At 39.3% G+C, this 12,145-nt stretch overlaps 1 protein-coding gene across 1 annotated transcript in view; it reads right to left on the minus strand.

Moving 5' to 3' along the window:
- Window positions 1–12,145, minus strand: part of LOC139151823 (serine/threonine-protein kinase SMG1-like) — an 85,440-nt gene that overhangs the window by 13,250 nt on the left and 60,045 nt on the right. The window contains exons 48-57 of the mRNA XM_070724821.1: window positions 11,978–12,097; window positions 11,151–11,425; window positions 10,494–10,667; window positions 9,939–10,111; window positions 8,657–8,829; window positions 8,347–8,432; window positions 2,373–2,599; window positions 1,199–1,297; window positions 775–893; window positions 295–369 (exon numbers count right to left, since the gene is read on the minus strand). Coding sequence (XP_070580922.1) covers window positions 295–369; window positions 775–893; window positions 1,199–1,297; window positions 2,373–2,599; window positions 8,347–8,432; window positions 8,657–8,829; window positions 9,939–10,111; window positions 10,494–10,667; window positions 11,151–11,425; window positions 11,978–12,097 — 1,521 coding nt within the window. The remainder of the gene's footprint in view (window positions 1–294; window positions 370–774; window positions 894–1,198; window positions 1,298–2,372; window positions 2,600–8,346; window positions 8,433–8,656; window positions 8,830–9,938; window positions 10,112–10,493; window positions 10,668–11,150; window positions 11,426–11,977; window positions 12,098–12,145) is intronic.

Genomic DNA, 12,145 nt, shown 5'->3' on the forward strand with positions numbered 1-12,145 from the left:
GTCAAAAGCGTTTTACTGTTGAGGTTGTATAACATTGCTGGTAGTTAGTCGGTGTGTACAGGTAGGTATATTGCACCAAAAATATTGGCTGAAATCAGCTATAGATGATAATATTGTTTTGTCTTTGGCATATATGGTCACAAACTTAAACCCTTTTCATCCTATTTTCCTCAGTATTGGTCAATCCATCCTATTGAAAATTATAGGAATGGACCTCATTCTTGCAATGCTTTAGGGTAACCACAGTATTCTTATATCCTATTCTGTAGTTGCCAGGTATGATGATTAACTTACCTGAAGAGCTACGTAGAGTTTGTTAGACAGAGATACAGTCTGTATCACATTCTGTACTGTGTCAGACATGGGGATCTACAGATAAAATGAACAAGTAACAAGTTGTGGGTTAACAACAAGGAATATCTGAAATTGAATGGACAGCTATCATTAGAAAGTCTTCTGTTACTTTACAAGATAGAAGAGTGCTATGGCCACTGTAGGTATGTGAGAATTAGGAAACAAATGGATGTGTTGACCATTCCACACTCATCTATTTAGCAATTTTTTCACCCTTGCATTACAAAAGGTATGGTAGCAGTGACCACGTACCAAAATAAGTTGTGAAGAGTTATCATGTTTACACCTTATGTATACAGGTTAACAGGCTTCAGATTTAAATGACTAGAATTAGCGATTCAAAAGTTGTGAAACAGTGCTCTGAAAATTTCAGTGCTCTGAAACAGGTTTCACACAGGTGGATCTGTTAAGTCTACTAACCAGGGGGTGCTCCTCCAGTAGTCCAACTAAATGAGATATATTGCCATTCATGCTACACAGCTCTTCCAAGAACCAACTGCCATCCCTAGATGTCAGATCCATCAGACGATCCCCAGCACCTGAAAACGTCAAACCAGGTTACAGTCATAAAATTGGTTCAGAAATGATCAATGTTTTGAATGTACATAGCTTGTAAATTTTGTATGAGCTTTTCTATCAAGGTATCCTGCAGTGTTAATTGTATAGCTTCAGGCCAAAATAATGTAAGAAATTCACATTTCACAAACACACCACAAAATATTCTACTGTTATACAGAAAATGTGTCCTCGATTTATATTGTCTATGAAAGTATGTTTCATGCTGAAATAAGAACACAAGTTGCAGTGTGAAGATATAATGTTGATATTTCTGTATTGTCCTAACCTGCAGCAGCACCTTCCATCACAAGTGATCGTCTATTGAGAGTACACAATGCTGTCACTATCACTGATGTCAAACTGGTAACACCACTGGCACCATTATCTGCAAGTTAACAGTTGCAGTAATATTATATAGGGCTCAGCCCTTGGTGTCGCGCCAGGGGTTAACATTGGCAATATTATTTGTATTGATTCATGATAAAATAGAATTGCATATACGTTTGTATGACAACTATGCCCAGTTTCCCTCTGATGAAAGCAGTTCACGTACGTACACAACGTCAAACCCTGCAGCAGTGCAGGTATAGATTTTCGGTAATGTGTAAAAATGTTGGACAAAAATTGACAATTTTTACCATGATAACAGCCTATTGTGTTAAACAAGGGACGTATTATGCCATCATTACCAGTGCAATGGTAACCGCACTGTCCACCTTCCACTTGCAAGCTGAAAACTTGAGCGTTCCGTCTAAAATCTGGCAACTTTTGAATCTACTTATTGACACAGGGAGCGCTTTTCTAAAATTCAATCCAAGCATTCTTTGCGTACGCCTCCGTTCATATGCACGATAATTTTCTCCCGTTTTCTATTTTTTATGCGTGATATTAACGATATTTTGTATCAGCGACAAGGTGGATAATAACAGTAACTGGCCGATAAAAGATATATTTTATAAATGGCATGTTATAAAATAATAATTTGCACGTTTTGTGTTTGTTTATTTACGAGTACTCGAAAAACATGGCGGCACCCACGCAAGTAGGGTACACTTCCGGTTACTCGTATAGTATATTATGAATATGCGCATGCATAGTCAGTAAGCTGCTGGGGCGACTAATATTTATCAGCAGGTAATGTGCACATTATGAAGTGACTTTGCCAATCAAAGTGAGAGACTGGTAATTAAAACTAATAAAATATGACACACATGTGTTACACATGTACTTAATATGCACCTTCAAACATGTATGAACCAAATGAGCCTTGTATTTGGGAGGTATATCCCTAGATGGTGTCATAGGTCACCGGGGAGGGGGGGGAGGTCGGAGTTCAAAGGGTTAGTGTTAAATGACAAAAATCTCAAATACTAGATCATGCAGATGTAGCAGTGGATACAAATTTATTACAGTGAGGGCACCAGAAACTTCATCACACTTTAAATTGATAACCATCTTACCCTTTACAAATTTCCTGATAGCAGCCGAAGTGTCTTTGACCACTGCTGTCAGCACTCCAGTGTCTGCATTTTCTTGACTTCGTCTCTCAAGCAGTTTGATCAGTCTTGCGTTGTCCTCTGCCAGTATGTTCTGCAGTTTGTGTTCCGTGGAAAACACTCTCTTCCTCTTTTCAGACTTCTTCATGGCATTGTACTTCTCTTCAAACTTGGAAAAGATGGTTGCACACCTGTGTACAGAGCAACCAGAACATTAGACTGCTAGCTGTCAAGTTGGAAATATATGTCTTGCCTGTACATGTAATAATACAAATTGCAGTTGTCATATACCATGTAATGCAGCAGACAGCATGGACAGAAACTAAAAGAGCATTTATCACTGACTGGGACCATAGGGGAAAGAAATCAGTCCCCTTGGGTGGGGAGGAAGTTTTTTGTGCAACGGTTTACCTTATTTTATTTTATCTATTTTGACTGTGATATTTCAAATAAAGTTCAAGTCCAAACCGTCTGACTGCTTTCTTTATTACTACAAGTAATTTTTGTTAATTTTGACTGTGGTATTTCAAATAAAGATTTCGACTCCACACCGTCTGACTGCTCTATATATTACTGACAAGTCCTTATCTCCTCTCCAACTTGTGTATACGCCACTGTAATTGCTCCGAAAACATTGCCAACTTGCTAATCCGCTGTTGGTATCAGCCGATTAAGTGATTGAGTCAACACCACAGCCGTCCAACACGCATTAAAATAAGGGAAGGGTTGAAGATCACAGACACAGTGTCACGATGTCGTCCGTAAAACTAGTGGACGCTTAAAATATTCATGAATTCGTAAATAAACAGGAAGGTAAACAACTTATTATTCATAAATAAACGATAAAGGAGCTCCCTAGTGACCGGCCATTGAGAGAAATTACTGAAAAAAGTCGAAAACCTGAAATGTTGGCAAATATTCAACACTTTACACTAACAGCCACGACCTCACGATCGGTCGTTGAGAAAAATTACCAGGAAAAAAGTCAAAGCCTGAAAGCAATAACGTCATGACTGATCATTGAGAAAAGGTCGGGCTGAATTCAACACTTTACAGCCACGACCTCAAGTCCCATCGTTGAGGAAAATTACCGGGAAAAAAGTCAGATTCAAAGCTTGAAACCGTAACCTCATGACCGATTGTTGAGAAAATGTCGGGAAAAATTTAACACTTTACGGCCACGACCTCAACCGGCCGTTGACAGAAAATGAAATCGAATACCTGAAAGCCACGGTCGTTGAGAAACATGTCGTGAAAATTCAACACTTTACAGCCACGACCTGGCGCGATCGGTTTGGGAAAGAAAATATTGGGAAAAAATCGGAAACCTGAAATCTACGACCGTGGACGCTTAAAATATTCTCGTGGAGAGAAACTGAAGCTCCTTGTCTGTGATGAAATCAACTAGGCTACCGTCCGACCGATCAGGAGAGAAAATGTAGAAAAGTTAGAAGTCAATAACAACAGCCATGTGAAGAGACAGCTCAGAAAAAATTAAAATAAATCTGAACGGCCTGAAGGAGAACAGCAACGTTACAAAATCTTTGATGACACAGATTTAGTTCCTGACTGCATTTTCCTACCCTAGGACTTTAAAAAGCTAAGTCCATGCTTTTAGCTCATTCATATTATGTTCTGCCGTCGTTGAGTTGCGTGTTTGAAGAATGATAATGGTGGAAAGTGCATAAAAATACAGCGAAAATATATCAAAGTCAGCATGGACCCTCTGTTGTGCCGCGCAACAACATAAACGCAGCCGCTGACGTTTTTACAAACAGAATACATAGACGATGTATCAAATACCATGAAATGGTTTTTATTGAAAAGGCGTGCTTGCAATACCAGCACCTTAACAAACAAAAAACTGAATAAAAAGTTTATGATTTTATCCATCTAGTTCTCGGAAACGGAAGCGAGGGCTGTCCGTCTTTGAGGAAAATACTATAACTTACGCTTGACATAGACGCGGAAGGGAAAAACACACTAACATTCTAAAACGAGAACAGGCAAGAAAATGTCAGCAAATTCGTAAGCCTGGTAATACCGGGGTAATACTAGGAAGTCTAAGTCGTGTTCCTTGCCATTCAAGATGTTTTGTTGATACGATGTGCACATGGTGGAGGTTCTTTTGGAATACAGTAGGTGAGAACTTCATTGGTATGGATAGTCGCTGATGTATTATCGGGGAAGCCGGGCAAACGAGTCGGTCACAGCATGGATGTAAAAAATAGACTATTTTTTGCATCAATGGTCAAAGTCGATGACGGTGTGCTAAGTTTACGATACACGCTAGATGTACGGTGACGATGCATCGATGGTGGCATCGAATAATACGGATAGTGTATAATACTGGCATTCATGATGACATCAATCTATATTGAGCTGCCTGCAGCGGTGTTCGTTCGGTTGATGCTGTCCGAGCCTCGCTAAAAGGAGAAAAAAATTCTCCTTTTCTGTGGCTGAATAAGCTACCACCTCGATTGATCAAGGAGGTTTGTGTAGATGCTTGTGCCAGATGTGAGAGGCAAGAAACATGATACTTCACCCTTCATCTCTTTCTGTGTAGATTTTTCAGAAGATTTGTTTATGTTCTCAAACTCATCATTATCAACTTTTTTTGTGACAAATAGGATAAAAATTGAATCCTTGTTTTGATTTTGTAGGATTGATTAAAACCAGTCTTGTAGCGTGCTCATATAGAATGTACGAACTTTTCATTATATAACATCATGGGAAATATGTTTACTTCTGGACTGGAAATAAACAGGTTTGAGGTCAAAGGGTTCTACTTCCGACTTCCGCTCTTACGGACGACATCGGACCATGACCGACTCAAAAATGTAGGTTGGTTTTCTGGCTCAAGATTACCATTTTAGACGGCGTACTTTGGCATGTAACAGCTCATCGGTATGGCGATGCTTTTGATGGTCGTTAAATTTCGATTGACTTCTATATCTGCTCAGATTTGCGTTTTTTTGTGACACTGTGTCTGAGATCTTCAACCCTTTCCTTATTTCACTACGTGTGGGACGGCTGTGGTGTTGACTTAATGAGCTAATCCGCTGATACGCTCAGTCATTATCAAGTTGGCAATGTTTGCGCAGCAATTAGAGTGGTATGTGCACTGGTTGAAGAGGAGATAAGGAATTGGAAACACAGTCAGACAGTTTGGAGTCGAAAGCTTTATTTGAAATATCACAGTCAAAATTAATAAAATCAAATATTAAAGGTAAACCGTTGCACAAAGAAAACATCCCCACCCCAGGGGACTTTCATCTGCCCCCTGTGCTGGGACTAAGATTCACTATGATGGGGCCTTCTCTACAACTTTGAACTCTGTGATAGGCAATGGAAGAAGATACAGATAAAATAACATCACATGTACCAGCTATACAGACTCTGTTATGCCGTTCATACACAGGCCATTGAAACGTCTCTGAAACGGTTCTGGGCCAATACTGACACAGAAAGTTATGTGTGGACACTCCGAAATGGTTCTGAAGCGTTTCAGATTTGAGACGGTTTAGTCGGCCCGACCAGAGCCGTTGTAGGGATTAACTCTATCCGCAAATCGCTGTGTGGACAGACTGAGCCGCTTCAGAAGCGTTTCAAACGCCCTCACGCGACAGGTATTTGTAACATAAAACAAACAACAACCAATATACAATATTCACTTTCGCCATGGCTGCCGAACACAGTACTACATCTCGTGGTATACTGGTCCGACGAAGAGATAAGCTTGCTACCAAAAACCCTATCAATTCGACTAGAAAAAATTCATTACGATTTGAAAAACGTCGAATTAATAGGAAATTAAAACTGCCGAAATAATTTAGTGGTCGAATTTAATTTGGAACGACGAGGATGAAATTTAAGCGAGACATGTTTGCCATGTTGAGACTGCTTCAAAGCATGGACTGTGAAATTTTGTGAGGTCGACAAATTTTGTAACAAAAAAACCTCAAACGCACGTTTGTGTCACATCAAATTCAAAGTGGCCGCGATTACAGACGGAACAATCTGTGACACTGCCACCGGCCGCTCGACGGACGACACGTAAGTTGACATCGTGTGCCAGCCCTTGGAAATATATTGTAACTCCTTGACAGGCAGATGAGATAGTCTTATAGCGTTTGATGCATTGAAAGTTTGTAAAAATAATAAAAAATGACATCACCGATCATAAGAAACGTGGTGTTGAAGATAATAGTTTTTAAAAGAAGACTATGACGACCATATTTCTGTAAGTATTATCTAACTTTAGAAAACCAACATCTGAAGATTTACTTCAACCAACACTTTTGGATTTGTTCCACTCTTTATTATAAGATTAGTCGAATTTCTGGAAAGTAGGTGTAACATTTTCGATGTCTGTCCGAAGTCATATCCGAAAGAGTATAATCAGTTCGCGACAGCGTAAACCTCTCTCTCCCTCTCTCTCTCCGGCATTTCAATGTTTTATATTGTCGACATTTATATATCAGTCTGAAGTTTCAGGTCACTGCTCATTGCAAGTAGTTGATGTCAATTTTTCCGTATCGGGCATGGTCTCTATCGTCACTCTAATCGTTAGTGTTTTTTTTTCTGTTATATTCCATATCAAACTCAAAACACAACGTGAACAACGCTGATAATATATTGCATCTTTCGTATCGAAAACCGGTGAAGTTCGTAACTGGTGACATGTCACAGCCTGGAGAAAGTTCATCACCATCGATCGAATGTCTGTGACGCTTTTGCTTCCAAATAGACATATTGAAATGCACAGGGAACTTCGCGGTATGGCAATTATATGAATTTTACCGTGAAGAAAGTCTGTGACTTTAAACTGGCCGTACAACCAACAATAAACATGGCGGAGCAATGATACCGATTTCAGAGACTTCGAATTTTTTTTCATTGCGACCTCGACCGCTGGTGAGAGCAAGTCGTCTATTTTTTTCCACTGGCTATTTGGCTTTGAATTTTCAATTGCCATCATGTGCTAAGTTAAAGCTAAAAACAAGACGGGCGTTCTCTGTAAATCAATAAGCCTTTTGAATATGAAAAATCGGACATCTGAACCTCAACACGCAGCTTGAAAGTTGTTCTCCGAATCAGCATCTCTTTGGTGCACAAGGCAAATCAACGTTTAGAAGGAAAGTCACAGGAGGTTAGGATATTATATACCGTAGGTGAAATTAGAATGGAATGTTGAAGATGAAATGACTTTTATCAGTCGACAAAAATTGCCATAAACCGAGAATTGAGATTGTCTATGATTTATTAATTGGGAACAAAAATATTCGATTGAGTCATTAAGTTTGTGTTTGATTCGTTTCAAAAATGTGTTCCTACATTCTTATCCGATTGTTTGTGTTAATAAAAATGTTTGTTTCGCCTCGGATATTTGTAGGGAAGTTTGGATTAGTGTGGACGGTAATGTTTTGTTTGTGTGAGGAAAGCTTATGGCGAGGCGAAACAAACATTTTTATTAACACAAACAATCGGATAAGAATGTGGGAACACATTTTAGAAACGAATAAAACACAAACTCGACACAAAAACATTTTGGATAGTTAGGTGGGGAGCCTCTTTCACATTCTTTACAGCTAGTACGACGTCGTCCATTTCAGCCATCTTGTTACAAACAATGCTTGGCCGGCCATACACACATTTTGAACTCGAGAGGGCGCATTAAGACGTCTTAAACATCAAAACAATGGCTTAATTTTGTGTATGTGGACGCAAGCGGACTCAATCTATTAATCCCCTGTGTTTACAAATCACAAAGAGTGTTGCAGAAGCGTTTCAATTTTTCCCTGTCTGAACATAGTATGTGTCACTATGCCAATAAAGCTTAGACTTACAATACCCCTCTGTCTCTGTCTGTCTCTTTCAGAATTTCACTATCATTAAAATTAGTGATATAGAGTATTTCCATAAATTTGGTACTTACATTTCAGTGGTAAAGTTACAGACAAGTTCTTGTAGCCACTGCTGCCAGTCATAACAGCGATTCTGATGTACAAAGGATGCTGGGAACTGTGACAAAGAATGGCGTGATATTGGTCAATTCCAAACAGGAAATCAGTCAAACAAAGTTGAGTACAAATTTGTCTATTGGGAAATTGACAAAACCACTGATAAGTACATAAAATATCCTTGTGCATCTTTCTCTTTAAATTTAATGTTGAAATTGCATAGAATATCACAGCAGAGCAATCCTTGAGAAGTGTGTATAATAATCAATTTTTGTTGTCCCTTACCTGTGATACAATGGTACCATAGCTGTGGAGTACATCCAGACAGCCTTTCAATACTTGCTGTCTCTGATGAATCATGTTGGACAGCTCAGTCTCTACTTGCTCACACTGGATCACAGTCTGTGTCTGTCCAGCGTTCTGCAGAAACTCAGTGGCTGGAATGTAGCTCGGTATACCTGATGTGTGAAAACACAGCAATTGTAAAGGTTTCAGCTGGAATGTAGCTAGGTATACCTGATGTGTGAAAACACAGCAATTGTAAATATTTCATCGGTATTTTTTAAAAGATAGTTGGAGACGATGTCACCAACAATTTCACTTGTATTATATTGCTTCCAAGGAATTCTTTGCAGAATTGTTTAATTAAACCAAGTCTATATCAAAATCTTAAAAACTATCTACTGTTGATTGACCAATCAGAGAGCTCAATTCAGGGTGTTTTATTTACTCGTAAAGCCTTGGTCACCAAATTCCAGAAACGAATGACAGCGCCGTAGTAAAGTACTGTCCAATCAAAAGTGAACATGTCATATTCTGTAGACATCTGGTACGTTTTAATATTCAAATTTGGTAACACAGCGAAAACCAGCTGCAACACAAAATCTGGGCATTTATATAATGTGCCCTAGGGCATTTATAGGATGTTCCATTACATTGGAAGGCTATTTCACAAATAAAAGTTTTAATTCGTATCCTAAACATGTTAAATTGACAAAGGGGACGGTTGACGTAAACACATTGAAAACGAAAATATATCAGTTAGGGGCGATAGTTTTTAAGTCGGATAAAACCCTCGTACTCGGGCTCTTCTGGTATATAAAGTCCAACCCTACGATAAAATGACTCGGCCTGCGGCCTCGACATTTTATCGTTGGGTTGGACTTTATATACCAGAAGAGCCCTCGTACTCGGTCTTTATCCTATACTTTAAACCCTATATTCCCTTCTATAAAATCTTTTTGGTGGTTGCATTGTATGGAATAGCTATAACCAGGAATATTTGCTCTGGATTATGTATCGTCTTACAAGATGGATCATACACATGGACATAAACACACAAAATTCGGCATGTGGTTTGAAGGTCAGGCTACAGGAAAGACAACAGAGATGTTGCCTCTTATTGTTGCAGACATAATATGTTTCAGCAATCACATGATTGAGGCATTTGCCTTTGTCTGTATTCCAGAACACAGTTACTTTGTTCTCTCTGCAGCAATTACAGCACTCACTCAGTTTGAATTTGGCGTGGACTAGACATACAAGAACAGGAAGTTTCACTACTTACCAAAGTCTAATGGCTTGGCTATCTCTGTACACATGGTAGCTATGTGTGTTCCTCTGACAGTGTCCAGTGCTTTCGCATGCTGTGTTTGCCATGCATCACACTCACTCAGTTTCTCCTGAATGCTCTGCTGGACACCATTCTGAGCAGACAACACTTTGGAATGCTCTTCATATCTGGGTATTTGATAAAAACGTACACATCAATGGCAATATTACCAAAATTTTGTTGTCTATTTTTTCGCACTAATACCTCAAATAACAGTACATAAAAATACCTAGTGTAACACATGATTTTCTTCTCAACATTCTATATTCTATCCTTGATGAACCTAAATCCCTGTGCTTGGCATACTGGGACAGTAAAAATCTGTTGATGTTGAGTTGAATGTTTGTAGCTGTAGCTGAACTGCGCTGGAAAGTCTTTCATGATAATAAGTATGTAGTTCCCAATTAACGTGTTGAATAACAGTGGTTTGCTAGACTTCAGTGTGTTCTAAGCAGGAAGGTACGATCCCTGCCTACACACACACACTCAAAACAAAATAGCATTGCCTACCTTTTCTGCAGGGAGTGCAGTGAATGTTTCTTATCAGACATGGCTGCTTCAAGAGTTGACTTCTGTGTGCCTAAGTTACCCTCAGTGTTCCTCAGCTTGGCCAGGTCTGCCTTCACTTTGGAGAATGCCTCCAGGGAGTCCTGGAGCTTGCCGAGTGATGCTACCAACTCATCCCTGCAAAATAATGGAACATGCCAAAGTTACCCACAAACCTTTGTGGTGAATCAAAACTCACACTTAGAATCCACAGCTTTTAACTGAAGTACAGGGCATGTGTGGCGACAGGTATATCAATTGAGAAAAACATTCTTGTAGAATGGTTGACCTTTACTAGGGAACATTTTAAGGTTGTATTGTACTCCTGTCTTTTAGATTAATATTCAGCTAAATGTGGCAAGTACATGTACATCTAAGAACATTAGAATACTTTAAAGTCGGGACAGCTCTGTTGATTCACGTTGTGTTCATTTACACAGTGCTACCAACAATGGATCAAAACTTGACACCTTATGCTTGATTTCCTTAATAAATATATTCATTTATGCAAAGTGTTAAAATGAGGCATGCTTAGTATGAAAATCATATGACAATGACCTCATTACGAATGGTGAATATTCATTATGAAAATCATGCTCTACATTGAAACTTGAGGCTTACTTGTTTTTGAACCACAATCCCTTCATCTCAGCAACCCTGGATGAAAACAGACTCCTGGTGATCTCCCTCTCCATCTCTTCCTTGGTCTGCCTTCCCTCTGTGATGGCCGGATTCAGCTGACCACCACCATAGAAGGCACTGGCAAAGCCAGCCTCATTGCCCGTAGTCCAGTCTACCAGTGGGTCATACACAAAGGCCTCCAGGAGAGTAAGCAGGGTCTCTCTGCCTTTACGCATGGTTTTCAAGACTTGCTCACAGGATAGACGGAACACTCCCTGTTAGCAAAATGTAAGAAATTATTCATTTGATTAAGGAACATCAGATAACAATGAAAAGATCTCAGCGAAAGTGTCTGATATACTGTCATGTCTTGGAGTTCATGTATGCTTTCTTATTTTAATCTGCAAATTGCAGCTTTGAGGAGAGAGGAAATTTGGGGACATATATTTTCCTGTGCTTATTTACAGAGTTAAGCAATCAAACCTGACTTGAATTCTGAATAAGATGGCAGTCAAACTTGATGATGAAAGTCACTGAGGAGTGGCTGAACTGTTTGTGGCTTTAGTAGAAATGAGATACTGTGGTCCCAGAAATGCTGTCAGTTGACTCACAACAGCGTTTCTTGACAAGTAGACTCTATCACTAACCTTTGGACATGTCAATGAAAGTAAATAAAAAAGGTTGGGCAATCAATGGGAATGGTAAAAATGTAAACCACAATTTAGAACAAGAACCCTGCCATGTGAGGAGTGTTTTTTTGCACAAGTCACCAAACAACATAAAATTATATCTTCAGTGACTAAAATTTTTAAGCAAGAATGACTCACCTCTGTGCCAGTGACTCCAAGGGCTGACTCGATGTTAGGAGTCATACGGAATGGCACCCTCTCTGGCACTCTCAGATTTCTTCCTTTCTCAAAACACACATTGTAATCAATATGAACAACCTGTGAAAAGACAATAAGTCTTGATGAGATGAGCATATACGAGTACTT

The sequence above is a fragment of the Ptychodera flava genome, chromosome 15, assembly GCF_041260155.1.
Source record: "Ptychodera flava strain L36383 chromosome 15, AS_Pfla_20210202, whole genome shotgun sequence".
NCBI lineage: Eukaryota > Metazoa > Hemichordata > Enteropneusta > Ptychoderidae > Ptychodera > Ptychodera flava.